This window comes from Macaca mulatta, chromosome 3 (genome assembly GCF_049350105.2).
Source record: "Macaca mulatta isolate MMU2019108-1 chromosome 3, T2T-MMU8v2.0, whole genome shotgun sequence".
Lineage (NCBI taxonomy): Eukaryota > Metazoa > Chordata > Mammalia > Primates > Cercopithecidae > Macaca > Macaca mulatta.
Genome location: NC_133408.1, coordinates 180,003,318 through 180,022,938, shown reverse-complemented (window position 1 = coordinate 180,022,938; position 19,621 = coordinate 180,003,318). Strand labels below are relative to the sequence as shown.

The window sequence follows — 19,621 nt, the reverse complement described above, 5'->3', positions numbered from 1 at the left end:
GTTTCCTCTTTTCTTATTTGTAATTCTCTTCCTGAACATTGAGAAACCTGGCTCCCATTTTCCTTAACATATTGCCAATCATGTGTTGCATAATGACATTTCCATCAATGATGGACTGCATATTATGATGGTGCCCCATAAGATTATGATGTGATATTTTTACTATCCCTTTAATTTACTGGGAAATTTAGAAACACAATTTCTTACCACTGTGTTATAAATCCCTATGGAATTCAGCACAGTAGCATGCTATACAGCTCTGTAGCCTAGGAGCATGGGCTACATCATCTAGCCTAGGTGTGTAGTTAGCTATACCAAACAGGGTTGTAAGTACAGTCTATGGTGTTCCCACGATGAAATTGCCTAACAATGCATTTCTCAGACTCACCTCTGCTGTTAAGCAACAGGACTGTATTTTTTTTTTTTTTTTTTTTTGAGACGGAGTCTCGTTCTGTAGCCCAGGCTGGAGTGCAGTGGCGTGATCTTGGCTCACTGCAAGCTCCCTCTCCCGGTTTTGAGTGCTTCTCCTGCCTCAGCCTCCCGAGTAGCTAGGAATACAGGCACATGCCACCACAACCAGCTAATTTTTTGTATTTTTAGTAGGGACAGGGTTTCACTGTGTTAGCCAGGATGGTCTCAATCTCCTGACCTCGTGATCCGCCCGCCTGGGCCTCCCAAAGTGCTGGGATTACAGGCATGAGCCACCACGCCCGGCCAACACGACTGTATTTGATCAGTCCTCTTGTACACAACTGTATCAGTTTGTTCTTTCGTTGCTATAAAGAAATATCTAGGCCAGGTGTAGTGGCTCACACCTGTAATCCCAACACTTTGGGAGGCTGAGGCGGGTGGATCACCTGAGGTCAGGAGATTGAGACCAGCCTGGCCAACATGGTGAAACCCTGTCCCTGCTAAAAATGCAAAAATTTGCCAGGTGTGGTGGTGCACCTCTGTAATCCCAGATACTTGGGAGGCTGAGGCAAAATAATTCCTTGAACCCGGAAGGCAGAGGTTGCAGTGAGCCAAGATCGCACCACTATACCCCAGCCTGGGCAACAGTGAGACTGTGTCTCAAAAAAAAAAAAAAAAAGAAAAGAAAAAAAGAAATATCTGAGGCCGAGTGCGGTGGCACACGACTGTAATCCCAGCACTTTGGGAGGCTGAGGCAGGATCACCTGAGGTCAGGAGTTCAAGACCAGCCTGAGCAACATGGTGAAACCCCTCTGTACCACAATTACAAAAATTAGACGGGCATGGTAGTAGGTGCCTGTAATCCCAGCTACTCAGGAGGCTGAGGCACAAGAATTGCTTGAACCTGGGAGGTAGAGGTTGCAGTGAGCTGAGATCGCACCACTGCACTCCAGCCTGAACGACAGAGCCAGACTCTGTCTCAAAAAAAAAGACAGAAAAAGAAATATGAGACTGTGTAATTTGTAAAGGAAATGAGCTTAATTGGCTCGTGGAGGGCAGGCTGTACAGGAAGCATAATGCTGGCATCTGCTTGGCTTCTGGGGAGGCCTCAGGAAACTTATAATCATGGCTGAAGACAAACTGCATCACATGGCCGGGGCAGGAGCAAGAGAGGGAGGAGGTACCACATATTTTTCAATGACCAGATTTCTTGAGAAGTCACTCATTACCAGAGGGACAATACCAAGTGGATGGTATTAAACATTTCATGAGAAATCCACCCCCATGATCCAGTCACCTCCCACCAGTCCCCACCTCCATCCAACATTGGGGATTACAATTCAACATGAGATTTGGGTGGGGACACAGATCCAAATCTCTCATTGTTGCTGCTGCCTCCTCCTCTGCTTGGCTGCCTTCTTCACGCCCCTGCCTAGTCCCTCCATGTTAACATAGCAAGGCCAGGTGGCCCCCAGAGGACATCCCACACCAGGCTGCTTTGGTGCTCTTTAGCCAGACTCCAATAAGATAGCTTTGCCTGCCTTCTCTTCACTGCTGTATTGTCTCAACAACACACACCTTCTACAAAGTACATTTAAAAACACATCGTCTTTTTGCTCTTTATAAAACCTCTGTGAGGTAATTAAGGCATTACTATCCATAATTTTTATTTCAACAGATCATCAGGGATCTAGTTCAGGAGAAATGAAGTGACTGGCCCGAGGTCACACAGCTTCTAGAAAGCAGGACCTGAGTGCATGGGTCTTTCCACTCCAGCAATATGTGATGCCTATGCCAACATTACAGTAACTTCTTTTTTCTCCAGTAGAAATATGTTTCAAGCTTACTCAGTGTGTGGTCAACTATGATTTCCAGCCTTTCCTTTTCCTGCTATGTATGTGCCAAACAGTGATGTGATAGAAAAACGAATGGTTGCAGAACTGAGAAATTTAAAAACTTCGGTTACAGCTCTAATATATGAGACTTCAGGCAAGTTACTAGCTTTCCTCAGCTATAAAAAGGAGATTAGGCAGGACGCGGTGGCTCACGACTGTAGTCCCAACACTTTGGGAGGCCGAGACGGGCAGATCACTTGAGGTCAGGAGTTCAAGAACAGCCTGGCCAACATGGTGAAACCCTGTCTCTATTAAAAATACAAAAATGACCTTGGCGCGGTGGCGCGTGCCTGTAATCCCAGCTACTTGGGACGCTGAGGCAGGAGGATCCCTTGAACCCGGGAGGTGGAAGTTGCAGTGAGCTGAGATCGCAGCACTGCACTCCAGCCTGGGCAACAAGAGCAAAACTCTGTCTCAAAAAAAGAAAGAAAGAAAGAAAGAAAGAAAAAGAAAAACAAAAAAGAAAAGGATAATTAGATCAGCGACTCTTTGCCTGGGGGTGGGTGACAGACCAACACTTCTTCCTCCCCTAACAAAAATTACCTAGGGAGCTGTGAGAGCTTTCCCCACTGACAGAAATGCCAGCAGAAATTCAGCTGCAAATACTCAATTCATTAATCCTTAACATCACTTCCAATCCACATAGCTGTGATTCCAACGCAATCTTTTCTATTCAGTATTTGTCAGCTGTTTTTATTCTTCAGTTTATCACCTTACATTTGGCTCTCAATTTCATCCATTCAAAAATTACTGATGGCCCATTATGTGCGAAGTACCCTGCGCTCCGCTTTTTGTGGTATCCCTCTTCCGAGCGAGAAGTCGCTTAGAATTTTACCCCTATCTTCCCCACTTGGGAATCGGAAGGGTTCATAGCTAAGTCTTGTTATTTATAAGCACGCCGGTTCTTCTCCATCCCTCTCTCCACCAACCCCATTTCAAGGTTGGTCCCTCCCAACGGACGACAGTGATGAATTCCTCTTGGGGACAGCCCTCCCGCAACTAACAGTGGCTCCATCAACGCTCTGGTTTCCTTGCTGCTCGGTGGAAATCCGGGTGGGACGTTTTCCAAAGTTTGAGTGGATTCCACGGCACGTTCCTCCCCTCGGAAAGGCACAACCGGCTCGGCGTGTCAGCTCGGCGGGACCCACGCCGGTGCCGGGCCGCAGCTCCGGTTCTCGCTGGGCGGCTGCGGAGGGCTGAGCGATTCTCCTAGCGTCGCGAGGCGACCCGGGCAGGAGGAAACTTGCTCGCTTCCCCTCTTCGGGACGCGGCGCCTCGTCTGCCCTTGTGCACTCCGCAGGAACTTCCCCCGGCCTCTGCTCTCGCTCCGAAATAACCGAGCCGGCTCCTCGCACGCTCCCGCCGTCCTCCTCCGGCTGCGGCCGCGCGCCCGCCACCGCCACCACCGCGCGTGTCCTCACGGGGCCTCGGCTCCCTCCGCCTCCGCAGCCGCCTGCGTGCCCTTCAACGGCTCCCTCCGCCCGGCCGTCGCGGAGAGGAGCGGGGAGCGCGCGCCGGCGCCAGAGACGTGCGCGAGACGCACGGCCCCGCGCCGAGCGCCGGAAGCAGCCGGGCCTGGGCCTCGCGCGTCGCGCGCGCCCCCTCCTCCCCCTCCGCCAGCCGCCGCGGCCTCGCGCGCGCGCACTAAAGCGCCGCCGCCGCCGCCGCCGCCGCCGCGGCTGCTGCAGGAGGCGGCGCTGGCTGGCGGCTGCGCTCGCTCCAGTCGGCGAGCGGAGCAGCGAGCGAGCGTGTGTGTGTTTTTTAAAGATGGCCGGAGCGGCGGCGGCGGTGGCCGCGGGAGCAGCAGCTGGAGCCGCCGCGGCAGCCGTGTCGGTGGCGGCTCTGGGCCGGGCCTCGGCGCCTCCGCCGCCCCCGCCCGTGTACTGTGTGTGCCGGCAGCCGTACGACGTGAACCGCTTCATGATCGAGTGCGATATCTGCAAGGACTGGTTCCACGGCAGGTAAATAAACCCCCTCCAGCCCCGCAGCCGCCACCGCCGGCCACCGACCAACCGCCGTCGCCGCCAGCCGCCCGCTACTCCCTCGGGCCGGGCCGCCGCGCCGCGCCCAGCTTTCAGGGGTCCCAGCGCCTAGCCCCCCGGCCGGGCAACGGGGCGCGCGGGGCCCCGGGCTCGCCGGGCGGGCTCCAGAGGGGAGCCGGGGGGCTCGCCCGGCCCGGGCGAAGAGTCGCCACAACAAACACGAACAAAGAGGGCCGGCGGAGAAGTTGGCAGGGGGAGCCTGGGGCGAGGGGACGCGGCCGGGCGGGCGCGGCGGGGGCGTCGGGCTGAGCGCCGGCCCGGCCCGCAGCCCCTCGCCAGCCCGGGCCGCCGCCGCCCCGCCCCACCGCGCCCGGGGCTCCGGCCCGGAGTCGCCGGCCGCCCCGCCGCTCTGCCCGGCTGGCCGACGCGCCTGCCTTCCTTCCGGGCGGCGATGGGCTCGCCCCGGCCCCGCGTCTCCTCCGCGCCGCGGGTCCCTGTCGCGCCCCCTTTCCCGTCTTTATCAAACTTCCTGGGCCGGTGGGACGGGGGCAGCGGCGGGCCCGAGAGGCGACCGCGCCAGCCAGCTCGGCGGGGCTCCGCGGAGTAAACAGAGCAACAGATGAGGTACTCGCTTTCGGGGACTTGAAAGGTACCGGGGAAGTTGGGGCCGGGCCCCCGGCGGGCGGCAGGTTGACCCGGGTCGTGGCCCTGGGCCCCCGCACACACCTGGGTCGCCGGGACTGGGGCAGATGGAGTGGGCGGCGGGGGCCCGAAGGGAACGCTTCTCCGGACCCCCTGCGTCGCCCTCGCGCCGCGGCTTAAACTTTACAAAGAGTGCAGTTGTCGCTCGAAGCCGGCGACACCGGGACCGCCTGCGGCTGTGCCGTGGGCGCCGGTGCCGGCGAACTTGAGTCGGCCGGGCGGACGCTGCCGGGCCGGCTGGCGGCGGCAGCGACAGCGGCGGACGCTGCCCTCTGATTCAGCCGCCGCCGCCGCCGCGCTCCGGGTTTGACGTTTGAGAGCTCGGGCCGCCTCCGCAGCCAGGCCGCCGACTCGTGTGTTTTGTAATCAAAGTGTGAGGCTAATAAAGGGCGGCGCCACAGCCTCTTGACTCCGGCGTGGGAGGGATTCACAGGCATTTAAACAAAGAAACTAGTTGGGGTTGGGCTCCGAAAGTCCTTATTTGGGTGTTGTGGCAAAGCCTGCGGTCACCTTTAGTTGAAGCCGGTTTCCCGGGCCGCGTTTGGTGGTGTCTCTTGGCGAGAGCACGCTCACGAGTAATAGCAGATATGGTGACTGTGATTGTAGGAAGTGTCTTTTGATTGACAGCAGGACATTTAAATACAGCCTCCGCTTCCCCCTCCCCAATTTTATAGAAACACTACACGACCAGGCCAGATGCCTTAGTCTCCCTCTACTGGTCCAGGAAGAGAAAACCATGTAAATCACAATGTTCTTTGCAGTGTTTAGTGCTAGGTGTAGCTAAGTTTTACTTAATTTTCAAGTACAGTTTTCTTTAATCAGTTTTCAGGCTAGCCGGTTCTCACAACAGAAAACAAGACACAACAAATTATCACTTTAAAAGAAAGGCAGCGTCCTCGTTTTGTATAATCTTTAGCAGTCTTGTATATCCAATTCTATTTCCACATCCTGTTTCCATAACATATTTTACGCAACTAGAATAAAGATTATCCGAACATTTAAGTTCTATGTAGAACAAAATCAGAATCCCTGGTGATTATGTAAATGCTTATGTTTTTTCAAAGAACTATTTTTTGAAATTTGAGCGGTTTAAACTGCGTAAAAATTTTGTCTCGCCAGGCGCGGTGGCTCACGCCTGTAATCGCAGCACTTTGGGAGGCCGAGGCGGGTGGATCACGAGGTCAGGAGATCGAGACCATCCTGGCCAACATGGTGAAACCTGTGGCCAACATGGTGAAACCCGTCTCTACTAAAAATACAAAAATTAGCTGGGCGTGGTGGTGCGTGCCTGTAATCCCAGCTACTTGGGAGGCTGAGACAGGAGAATCTCTTGAACTTGGGAGTGGGAGGTTGCAGTGAGCAGAGACTGCACCACTGCACTCCAGCCTGGCGACAGAGTGAGACTCCGTCTCAAAAGAAAAAAAAAAAGAAATTTGTCTCATTATGCAATGCAGATTTGATAGGCTACCGAATTTTAGACTAGAATTGTATTTATCTTAATTTAGGTCACTTGACACTATAACCATGAAAAGTCCCAGGTATTTGATGGAGAATTTTGTAATACATTTAAGTATACACTTGTAAATAGGGAAATTAAAGAGGAAATACAGAGGGCTTACCGGAAGAAGGGAGGGCAAGGCCAAAACAAATATGCCCTCTCTGCTTTGACACATAAATTCGTGTAACTTCATATCTGTGGAAGTGAGTCTAAAATAGGTTTTTTTGAGCCCAGGGTCTTTTTGACCATCAGTCCTTGAAACTTTTATGTGGTTCAGATGTCAAAAGTTAGAAAATTTAGCTATATTGTCCTACCCTACAAAAGCAGTATCTTTTTAATAAGTTTAATTCTTTTTTTTTTTTTTTTTGAGACGGAGCATTCATTGCTCTGTTGCCCAGGCTGTAGTGCAGTGGTGCAGTCTCTGTTCACTGCAAACTCCATCTCCCGGGTTCAAGTGTTTCTTCTGCCTCAGCCTCCCGAGTAGCTGTGATTACAGGTGCCTGCCACCACGCCTGGCTAATTTTTTTATTTTTAGTAGGGACAGGATTTCACCATGTTGGCCAGGCTGGTTTTGAACTCTTGACCTCAGGTGATCCGCCCCCCTCGGCCTCCCAAAGTGCTGGGATATCAGGTGTGAGCCACCATGCCAGGCCTACTAAGTTTAATTCTTAAGTATTGGTAATTTGGACTCTGAATGTTTTTCCCGTGGTATTTACTCTGATGTTTACTGTACCATGAAATGAGTGATTATTTTTTGGAACACAGCAAAATGTTCCTTTATATTAATTATTAAACAAATATCATTTGCTTCCGTGAGAATTGACCCCTAAAGGACTAAGATGTATCTTTACCATGCTTAGATTTCATTGAACCAGAGGTGGTCCATCTGTAGAGGAGCAAGGAAGAGTGGGAGGTTGGATACAGAGAATTGCCATTGCCTGGGTAATTTCTTGTTAACTTTATTTCTTCAAGTAGAAGGACTTTTTAAACTTGAGGAATCAGTGAATTTTGATATATATAAATTTTAGTTTACTCTGCCTGGCATTTCTGACATAAGGAAATCTGAAAAGTTGTTGCCCTAATTTCTTGTGACAGGGAAGGAAGGCCTGTCCTTGATGCTATTCTGTCAGGCTGCAGGGTGGATGGAACCAGCATCTTCCAGGTCTGATGCTGTCAAACTTTAGCTGCATACCAATTCCCATCTGTCCATCTGCCTAAGCCTTTTTGCAAGTGAGAAAAGAACACTTGCCAGGCAGGGTACAATGTGTAATTGAACTCTAGGTGCAGTGAGTTGAGGAATTAACAGGATTTAGCTGGGAATGTTCTGTCTAACCTAGAGATACAGTTCTTTCTCCCTGAGTTCTTGGTGGAAGTACCACCGGGAACATCTTTCCTGACAAGGCCCCGCTCCGTTATCTCCAGGCTGGATGTCTTTCTGTAATACTTTTATATCGTCATATGCAAAACTGTCTCACTGCCCTAATTGAATTGTATTAGAGTTTCTGTTTTCTTCCTGTTAGAATGTAAACAGCGTTGTTTATTAGTCTTTAATCACATTTTTTGAGTTGATAAAAGCAATATATTATAGAAAAATTGGAAAGTACAGAAAACTATAAAGAATACGAAAGTACGCATGTCTTCCAGTGATTACCACTATTTTATTAATAACGTGGTATGTGTATATGTATATTCTTTTTAAAAAATGAAATTTGAATTATTTCTGTGCATTCCATGTTACCTTTTTTTGTTAAAGTATACTTTTTCCTGTATCTTTAATGTTCTTTGAAAACTTTTTTAGTGGCTACATTGTGTTTGATTTCACAGAAGTACAATATATTTGAAAATAATTCCCCTGTTATTTACTTTGTTTACTACTTTTTCTTGTGTTTACTAATGATGATAAGATTGACATCCTAAACAAATTATTGTGGTCATTTAATTATTTCCTTAGAATAAATAAAACAAGTTAATACATATAAAACAGAAGAAGACCTGCCATGTACAATTTCTAAATAAGAAATTTCCTTGAATTAGTAATATTGGTCAAAGGGTATAGATGCTTATAGGCTTCTTGTGCCTGTTGCCAAACTGTCCTCCAGAAAGGTTATGCTGATTTATACTCTCGCCTGCAGTGCCCACTTTCTAGTTCCCTGCATCCTCCCAATCTAAGGTATTATTAACCAGCCCTTACCAAAACAAGCAAAAACTGTTAAACTGTAGATGAGTCAGGATTACCACCAAAAGACGTACCCCAAACCTGTTCATGGCAGCATTTTTCATATTGTCTCCAGACTGTAACAACCTAAATGTCATCAGCAATAGATTGGATACATTATAGTATAGTCATAAAATGGAATACCAAGCTATTAAAAAGAATGCACTATGGATGCACACAACATGAATGGATCTCACACATAATAAAGTTGAACACAGAAGCCCAGTACAAAAGAGCATACTGTTTGGCTTTGTTTATGTGAAGTTCAAGTACAGGCGTAATTGGGGCTAGGAGTCAGAATAGGGTTTACCTTTTTGGGTGGGTATTGACTGAGAGGGAGTTTCTGAGGTGCAGGACATATATATATATATACACACACACACACACACACACACATATATGTATAGGTTTTTTTTTTTTTTTTTAGACCGAATCTTGCTCTGTTTCCAGGCTAGAGTGCAGTGGCGCAATCTCGGCTTACTGCAACCTCCACCTCCGGGTTCAAATGATTCTCCTGCCTCAGCCTCCCAAGTAGCTGGGATTACAGGCGCTTGCCACCACGCCCGGCTAATTTTTTTTTTGTATTTTTAGTAGAGATGGGGTTTCACCATGTTAGCCAGAATGGTCTCCATCTCCTGACCTCGTGATCCATCCACCTCGGCCTCCCAAAGTGCTGGGATTACAGGTGTGAGCCACCGCGCCCCGCCATATTCTTTATCTTGCTCTTGGGTGGCGGTTGTATGAATGTGTACAGATGTAAAGATTTTGTTGAACTGCTTGTGCACTGAAGTCTTTTGTTGTTGTTGCGGGATGGGAGTCTCAGTATGTTGCCAACCCAGGCTGGTCTTGAACTCCTGAGTTCAAGCAATCCTCCTGCCTCAGCCTCTCGGGTAGCTGGGATTACAGATGTGCCATGCACCCTAAAAATTTGCCAATTTGTTAACTGACACAGTATTTTAAGATTTGTTTCTTGTTTCTGTCTTGAATGAGATTGCCTCTTGTGTTTAGTCATTGGGTATGATGTTGACTTGGCCAAGAGTTTGTAGTGTACCAGGTGCTAGGAATATAGTATATTTGTGCTAGAAATATAGCAATGAGCAAAACAAAGTCCTTGCTCTCTTGTGACTTACATTCTCGAAGGCAAAGAGAGATAAATATCGAATCTCACTTATCAAATGTTTTACAAAGTGCTTGGCACTGTTCTAATTAATTAGATGTTTGATTAACTCATTGAAATCTCACAGTCACCTTGTTGAGTAAGTGCTATTATTATCATCCCCATTTTACAGATGAGGAATCTGAGAGTTTTAGGGAGTTCAGTAACTTTCCCAGGATGGAAAAGCTGGAAGGTGAGAGAGCTAGCATCTGAGCTCAGGCATGCTGACTCCAGAGCTCATGCTGTCAAGCGGGTAGGTGGTACTGAGTCTCCTCTTCCTCCTTGGCTGCAGCCAGCTTCAGGAGGAGAATTAGATGTGACTTGTCTGTCTCTATCTCAGGGGTGCATAGGTGGGACAGTTGTGACAGGGTTCTGAAGAGAGATGCCTGTAAACATCTTCCGTTTTTTAAGTCAAAATTATTTTCTTTAATGTAAATATGTAAAATATTATTATAACTGCCTTGGGGACACAGTATTTATAAAATATTTATTTGAAAAGTTTTATAATTTAACTCTGCTTTTATCCTTGTTATAAATGGATTTTTTTTATTAGAGTGTATTTTGACTTCTTAAAATTGGTTAGGGATAGGAAATATTTTACAAATTCGTTTAATATACATTTCCCTGTCATGATTAGTGTCATAAGCTTATTAAGTGAACATGTATCTTCCCATAAGAAAACAAAAAGCTCGTTTATTGACTTCTCAATTTCATTGTTTTGATATGATAGTTTATTATAGAATAATGAGTATTCGTGTGTTTCACTTATAAGAGTTTTATAATTTATACACAGTTTTGCTGTTTGAACCAAAAATGTTGTGATTATGGGAGGCTTATCTCAGGCTACTTGGAGGCACAGGACATAGTTCTCTCATAAACTTTTTAAAAACCATTAGTTAGGCTGGGTGCAGTGGCTCACGCTAATCCCAGCACTTTGGGAGGCTGAGGCGGGTGGATCACAAGGTAGGAGTTTGAGACCAGCCTGACCAACATGGTGAAACCCTGTCTCTACTAAAAATTCAAAAATTAGCTGGGCGTAGTGGCGTGCGCCTGTAATCCCAGCTACCCGGGAGGCTGAGGCAGGAGAGTCGCTTGAAACCGGGAGGCGGAGGTTGCAGTGAGCTGAGATCACGTCACTGCACTCCAGACTGGGCAACAGAGCGAGACTTCATCTCAGAAAACAAAACAAAACAAAACAAAACAAAACAAGACAAAAACCCATTAGTTTGGGGTATATTTCTGCTTGGAATGCTCTCCTGTTCTGTATTTTTAGGTATGAAATCTAGTTTTCTGATCATCCAAGGGGAGGAATGCTTTTATATTTGAAGATTTGAAGTGGAGGCTTATGAGTAAGAATAGAACAGGTATAGAATTTGGTTATAAAGTGAGCGTTGGTTGATTTGAGCAATTTAAATTTTGAGATAATTTGTGCAGCCTTTGAACAGCCAGTGCTAATCTTAACTACCACCAAGTTTCTGGTCTTTTTTGAAAATTATATTTTATTACTGTAGTGATTATTTTTTCCATTAATGAAAAGATTGTTTTTCCCATTAATTGTAGGTTGAATTAATGGTAACTTGTATGATTTTGGTGTCTATATGTGTGAGCCCTGTTTCCTTTTTATTGGAGAATAGTGTCAGAAACCAAGGTCTGGCATTAGTGAGCTCATTGTTTCTAGGCCTTCTCAGAGGACAGAGCTAGGAAATACACTAATTGCACACATGCACACACATTGGTCTTTGTTTCTGTCTGTATATATTATGAACTGTAAGTTTCATAATGATATCTTTGAATCTAATATAACACCACAGGAGTCATTTTAGCTTTCCCCTTTCCTTACTTGTAACTTTTTTGTGCAACAGTGAGAAACTTAGCTGTCATTATCTACAACATATTTGTTCAGCCCTGTAAAGTACTCTAAGAATTTGCTAACCTATATTTTTGTGAGAAACAAATTTGCTAGCTAGATTAGGTATTCGTGTATACAGTACTTCTTTTATGCCTTTGGCCTTACAGTATCTAGTCAAAATACTGTTTTTCAAAGTTACTTAGGTCAGTTCTTTTCACCGGACTTTAATGTATGTCATTTACTGACAGGTTCATTTGCTACTACTTGTATTATATTTTGATGCCTCCTACATCCGGTTTTTTTTTTTTTTTTTTTTTGAGATAGAGGCTTGCTCTGTTGCCCAGACTGGAGTGCAGTGGTGTGATCGTGGCTCACTGCAGCCTCAGCCTCCCAGGCTCAGGTGAGGTGATCCTTCTGTCTCAGCCTCCTCAGTAGCTGGGATTATAGGCATGTGCCACTGTGCCCGGCTAATTTTTGTATTTTTTTTTTGTAGAAACGGAGTTTCACCATGTTGGCCAGGCTGGTCTTGAACTCCTGACCTCAGGTGATCTGCCCACCTTGGCCTCCCAAAGTGCTGGGATTACAGGCATGAGCCACCACGCCCGGCCTCGTATTGTTGAGATACAGCTTCAGGTTAGATTGCTAAAAGTAGGATTGCTTAGTCAAAAGATAAACGTATATGTTGTTTTATTAGGATTGCTAGATTTCTCTCTAGAATAGTTGGACCAGTTTGCATTCCCACCAACAGTGTGAGAGTGCCTTTTTCTCTAGATCCTTGTAATCAAGATGTGTTGTCATGTTTTTAATCTTTGTCAATCCAGTAAATGGAAAATGGTATCCATGTTTTAATCTGCATTTGTCTAATTATAAATGAGTTTGAACCTTTTTTTTTCTTAGTTTTAGGACCATATTCTTTCAAGAATCATCTGGTTACATTTTTTTTTTTTCCTGATTCTATCAAGCTTTTAGTCCTTTGTCCCTCAATATTTAAGCACTCTTTACATATTAGGGATACTAGCCATTCGTGGCAAATGTTCTAAATATTCTCTTCCAGCTTTCAGTTGTCTTTTGGTTTTGTTTATGGTAATTTTTTTGCCATGCAAAAATTTTTTTAAGAAATATGTAGTCATATTTATTAGTCTTTTATTGGTTCTGGATTTCGAGTCATAATTAGCAATCCTTTTCCACCTCAAGGTAAAGATAATTTTTTCCTGTGTTTTTTTTCTAATACTGGTATGATTTTATTTTTTAAGTTTCTAAATGGATCACTAATCCATTTGGATTTTATTTTTGTATATAATATGAAATAGAAATATAATTTTTTCTAAATAAAAACAAATTGTCCAGTTGTCCCAGTACTATTTATTGAAATGTCCATATTTGTCCCAGTGACTTAAGATGCCAAAACATATGTATATATAATAGTCGTTATGTCAAAGATTCTATATATACTTAGGTCTGTTTCTGCACTTTGTTTTATTCCACTGGTTGATTTGTTCATTCATGTGCCAGCACCACAGTGTTTTAATTACAGAGGCTTTTATAGTATGGTGTAAGTCTGATAAGACCTGTCCCATCCTTGTAGTTTATTGTATTTGTTTTCAGTGTTTTTCTGGTTATTCTTGCAGGTTTATTTTTTTATATGAACTTTAGTGTCAACCTGATTTCATTCAAAAGCATTGTTGGGATTTTTATTAGGGTTACATTAAACTTATGAGAGCTGATGTGTTTATAATATTGAGTCCTTCTCTCTGAGAATAGTATTACCTCTTTTATTTATATCTACTTTCGTGTCAGGTGTGTTTTGAATTTTTCTTTGTACAGATTTTACACATTTTAAAGATTATTCCTAAGTAATTTTCTTTTTTTTTTTTTTTTTGAGACGGAGTCTTGTTCTGTCACCCAGGCTGGAGTGCAGTGGCCAGATCTCGGCTCACTGCAAGCTCCGCCTCCTGGGTTCACGCCATTCTCCTGCCTCAGCCTCCCGAGTAGCTGGGACTACAGGCACCTGCCACCTCGCCCGGCTAGTTTTTTGTAATTTTTAGTAGAGACGGGGTTTCACCGTGTTAGCCAGGATGGTCTCGATCTCCTGACCTCGTGATCCGCCCGTCTCGGCCTCCCAAAGTGCTGGGATTACAGGCTTGAGCCACCGCGCCCGGCCCTAAGTAATTTTCTTTCTTAGTATTATAAATGAGATTTTCTTTACCATTTATTTGCTATTGGTTGTTTGTGTATATGAAGACTGTTTTTTTAAATGTTACTTTTATATCCTACTACTTTGCTGAAAAAATTATTTGAGTTGTATTATCATTTAGGGAACTGATATATAATATGCAAATAGAGAATTTCAGTACTTCTTTGCCCACTCTTATGCCTCTATTTGATTTCACTTATATAATTGCACAGGCTTATACCTCTAGTATAGTGTTGAATAGTGGTAGATAGTGGGTATACTTGCTTTATTCCTGATTTTAGTAGAAATGCCTCTAATATTTCCTCATTAAGGAAGATACTAGCTTTAGGACTAATTTGTCATATTAAGACAGTATTCCTCCAGGTGCAGTGGCTTATGCCTATAACCCCAGCACTTTTGGAGGCCCAAGGTGGGTGGATGGCATGAGTCCAGGAGTTTGAGACTAGCCTGGGCAACATGATGAGCCGCTGTCTCTACAAAAAATACAAAAATTAGCTGGGCATGGTGGGGTGTGCCTGTAGTCCCAGCTACTTGGAAGGCTGAGGCGGGAGGATTGCTTGAGCTTGGGAGGTTGAGGCTGCAGTGAGCCATGATGCCACCAATGCACTCCAGCCTGGGTGACACAGTGAGACTCTGCCTCAAAAAAAAAAAAGGAAAAAAGTATTCCTCAATTTTATTTAAGTAGTTTTATCATGAATGGATGTTGAGTTTTATCAAAGGCTCCTTTGGCATCTGTGGAGAGAATCGTATAGTTTTCTTCCTTAGATCTATTAATATGCATATACAGTAGCGTCCCCTCCTTATCTGAGGGAGACATGTGTTCCAAGACCCCCAATAGATGCCTGAAACTGTGGATAGTACTGAACTCTAAATATACCATGTTTTTGCCTTTACATGCATACCCATGACAAAGTTTAACTTATTAATGAGGCACACGGTAAGAAATTAACAACAATAACTGAATACAATAGAACATTACAACAGTGTGCTGTAATGAAACTTATATAGTGTGGTGGTAACTTTTGCAGTTTAAGGTGCAGCAGCAAAACTAGCATGAATTTCTTTTGCCTTCTTCACAATTTTATAGATAGAATCGTTCTTACCATAGATCTTAGGAACTCAACATACTGTTTTTTTGTTGTTGGTTTTTTTTTTTCCCCTTTCCTTAAATCAAGAACTTTTACTTTTACTTTTCACTTAAAGGAAGCACTTTATGGTTTCTCTTTGGCATATCTGCATTGCCAGCATCACACCAGCTTCACTGCTCTTGCGCTTCGGTGCCATTATTAAGTAAAATAACGGTTACCTGAACATAAGCATTGATACCCCGACAGTTGATCTCATAACTCAGAGACTTGTGGGCAGGTAGTAAAACAGTCTGGATACACAAGCAGAGGGATGATTCACATCTTAGATGGGATGGTGCAAGATTTCATCATGATGCTCAGGATGGCAGGCAGTTTGAAACCTAAGAATCGTCTGTTTCTGGAATATTTCATTTAATGTTTTTGGACCTTGGCTGACCAATGGTACCTGAAACCTTGGAAAGTGAAACCACAGATAAGGAGGGGACTACTGTAACATACTTTTAAGTGTAGCTTAGCAACTATGAAGAACAACCTGGTGGGAAAATAGCCCTAACTACTTGGTTTACTATTGGATAATTAAGTTGTATCTTAAGGATGCTTTGTAGCTATATTTTAAAATATTATTCTGTTTTTAAACTTTAAAAAACACCACTGGCTGGGGTAGTTTTTAGAATAAAAGAAAATCAGCAAATATAAGTGACATAGAGTAACAAACACTGAACAGGTAAATGTATATAATAGGAGTCTCTAGAGCATTAATGATCCAGGAATTTCCCCAAAGCAGCATTTTCTAACCTGTGTTTTGTGAACCCCAGGGATATAAAGTATCCTGAGGTTCACTTATTTTAATTTGTCTTTTAAAAAGATGGTGAGTATTTTCCTTTTAAAATCAATTAGTTTGAGAACTTCTGAGGGTATATGAGTAAGCATACATGGCATTGTTGGTGGAAATCAGTCACCTGATTGATCTATCATTGAGTCGAATGTTGCCAGCCACCATGGTCTTCTCGACTTTTAATTTTTCATAAAAAGAAAATACCAAACATATGTAGAAGTAGACCGAATAGTATCCTGTGCTTCCAGGTTCCATAAGCCTGCTTCAGTGAGTGTCAGTTCACTGCAAGTTTCATTACTACCCCGTTACCTAGCTACTTTGAAGCAAATTCCTGATGCTATATCATTATATCTATGAGTATTTCAGCATGTAAATCTAAAAGATAAGGCCTCAATTTAAAAAACCTATAATACCTTTATTACAATTAAAAATAGTTGACAATTTCTTAATAACATCAATATCTACTATCCACATTTCTAGTTGTCTCAAAAATGTCGTAACTTTTTTCACTATTTGTTTGAATCAAGATCTAAATAAGGTTCACACATGTGATTAGTTGCTCTATCTTGTAAGTTTCTTAATACATAGCAGTGATTCTCAACTAGATGAGATTTTGTCTCCCAGGGAACACTAGTCAATGTCTAGAGACATTTTTGATTTGGAAGTAGCAGAGTAGTTGCTACTGGCAGCTAGTAGGTAGAGGACAGGGATGCTACTAAACATTCTGCACTGATTAGCCCCACAGAAAGAATGATCTAGTCTAGAATCTCTATAGTGCTGTTGTTGAGAAACCCTGATCTATAGGTTTTTCTTTCAGGTCTTTAACCCTCTCCCCGCCCTTGCAAACTCTTTGTTGCACAAAGTGGTTGTTTATCCTAAAAATTTCCACTTTCTGGATTTTGCTGTTTACATGCCTGAAGAATCTTTTTGCTCCTCTCTTTCCTGTAAATTGGTAGTTGACTCTAGAGAAGCTTGATCAGATTCAGGTCCCCTTAAACCCCCAAAAATTTCATAGGAGAGTGGTGCAGACTTCTATCAGGAACCTAAGCAGAAGGCATAAAATGTCTGGTTGTTTCTCTTTTTGATATATTGGCTGCCATTGATCAATGCCAGTATCCATTCATAGCAGTTGCAGAATGATACCTTTATCATTATAATTATAAAATTTTATAACTGATAATTACAAAATTTCATTTTCATTTGTTACCTGTAGTACTTCTATAAAGAGAAAATTTTCTTTTATCTAGTCTTTGGTTATCTAGTTGTACAGTGTAGGAGAGGCAAAATTAAATGTTTGATTCTTTTCCATTATCACTGACTTTTTAAGTTAATTGATTAATTAACATCCTCATTGTTAAAGGATGAGAACTATTATTTAAAGCAATATAATTTAATGTGTAATATTGAGCAATATAGAGAAGTTGAAAGACAAATATATAGAAAGATCCATGTCTCCTTTGACCATACAAACTGCCATTAAAAAAACAAAACAAAGACTATCTGGTAAGAGGGCCAGGCACTGCCGCTCACACCTGTAATCCCAGTGCTTTGGGAGACCGAGGCAGGAGGATCACCTGAGGACAGGAGTTTGAGACTAGCTTGGGAAACATAGCAAGACCCCCATCTCTACAAAAAATAAATTAGCTGGGTGTGGTGGCATGTATCTGTAGTCCTAGCTACCCGGGAAGCTGAGGCTTGAGTGCAGGAATGTGAGGCTTCAGTGTGCTAAGATTGTGTGATCTTGCCACTGTACTCTAGCCTGGGTGATAGAGCAAGACTGTCTCTTAAAAAAGACCTGGCGCCGGGTGTGGTGGCTCACACCTGTAATCCCAGCACTTTGAGAGGCTGAGGCAGGCGGATCATGAGGTCGGGAGATTGAGACCATCCTGGCTAACACAGTGAGACCCCGTCTCTACTAAAAATACAAAAAATTAGTCAGGCGTGATGGTGAGCGCCTGTAGTCCCAGGTACTTGAGAGGCTGACGCAGGAGAATGGCGTGAAGCCAGGAGGAGGAGCTTGCAGTGAGCGGAGATCATGCCACTGCACTCCAGCCTGGGCGACAGAGTGAGACTTTGTCTCAAAAAAAAAAAAAAAAAAAAAAAAAAAAAAAAAAAAAAAGACTTGGCAAGAAATTCAAGCAATATAGAAAGGTTTAAAAAAAAAAGCAAAAATCTTACTTTTTGTTTATTAAAATATCCTGGATATCTCAGAGAGCTTCTCGTATCAGCTTGTACAGATATCTCATTCTTTTTAATGGCTGCATAGAATTCCATTCTGTGGATTTACCATAATTTAACTGGTCCTCTCTTGATGGATTCTTGAGTTGGTTTCTCTTTTGTTCTTACTACTTAACAATGCTGCAGGATATATATTTTTGTGTGTATGTTTATCTTTATTCTTGGTGAGCATTTGGGTATCCTTATGGTAAGTTTCTAGCATTATCCATTTTGAAATTGTTTTTATCTGTAGTCATATTTTAAAATTCATGTTCTGTTGATCAAAGACAAGTGTAAAGAATACTGATAATGAAATAGAAGTTTGAGCTTAAATATATTATACAAATTTAAGATTCTTATTTATTGGGGCTGTAAGTTGCATTCATCTTAACACAAAAATCAGTGTCAGAGAAAATAAAGTGATCTTATGTCCAATTTATATTTTTTTATGGGGAAGAGGGATAAAACACTCTCAGAATGTTTTGTTAACATCCTCTTCCTTTATAATTTAGAAATGCCATTTTTACTTGAGCACAAAACATAGGAATTTCAAACATCTAATATGGACTCCTGTTTATCAGTTAGTAATCTTTTTTTTTTTTTTTTTTTTGAGACGGAGTTTCGCTCTTTTTGCCCAGGCGGGAGTGCAATGGCATGATCTTGGCTCACCACAACCTCCGCCTCCTGGGTTCAAGCGATTGTTCTGCCTCAGCCTCCTGAGTAGCTGGGATTACAGGCACGCACCACCACACCCGGCTAATTTTGTATTTTTAGTAGAGACGGGATTTCTCCATGTTGGTCAGACTGGTCACAAACTCCCAATCTCAGGTAATCCACCCACCTCGGCCTCCCAAAGTGCTGGGATTACAGGCGTGAGCCACTGCGCCCAGCCTATCAGTTAGTAATTTTAAGTTTGACTTGTGCGGTAAAATCATGAAGTTGCGAAAGCTGGGGGATCTTACACCGTTATAGATGATTTGGTATTTTTAATGTGCAAAAACTGTTGTCAGGTGAGTATTCAGTATTTCACAAAGAAACTGGAATGTCCAGTGTGGACCTTTTGATGAATACAGTATCCCTTGAATACTTTAATATTAATAAATATTAAATGACTCACGCCTGTAATCCTAGCACTCTGGGAGGTTGAGATGGGTGGATCGTGAGGTCAGGAGATTGAGACTATCCTGGCCAACATGGTGAAACCCCATCTCTGCTAAAAATACAAAAAATTAGCTAGGCGTGGTGGCATGCACCAGCTACTCGGGAGGCTGAGGCAGGAGAATCGCTGGAACCCAGCAGGCGGAGGTTGCAGTGAGCCAAGATCGTGCCACTGTACTCCAGCCTGGGTGACAGAGCAAGACTCCGTCTCCCCTGCAAAAAAAACAGAAAAACGAAACTAAAAAAGAAAATAAAATGGTCCTGGAGATGTGACCTGGAGATATTTCCGTTGTCTGGAACCCTACAGAATAGTTTAAAAAAAAAAAAAAAAAAAAGGTCAGAACATGAAACAGTTTTGATAGCATTTTAACTGACCTGGTCAGTGATGGTGTGGGACCACTGGTATCCTTGAAACAGGGGC

General features: G+C 43.7%; 1 protein-coding gene across 1 annotated transcript in view; it reads left to right on the top strand.

Moving 5' to 3' along the window:
• The first annotated feature begins 4,027 nt into the window (after positions 1–4,027).
• Positions 4,028–19,621, top strand: part of KDM7A (lysine demethylase 7A) — an 88,747-nt gene continuing 73,153 nt past the window's right edge. The window contains exon 1 of the mRNA XM_015135046.3: positions 4,028–4,267. Coding sequence (XP_014990532.1) covers positions 4,074–4,267 — 194 coding nt within the window. The 5' untranslated portion in view covers positions 4,028–4,073. The remainder of the gene's footprint in view (positions 4,268–19,621) is intronic.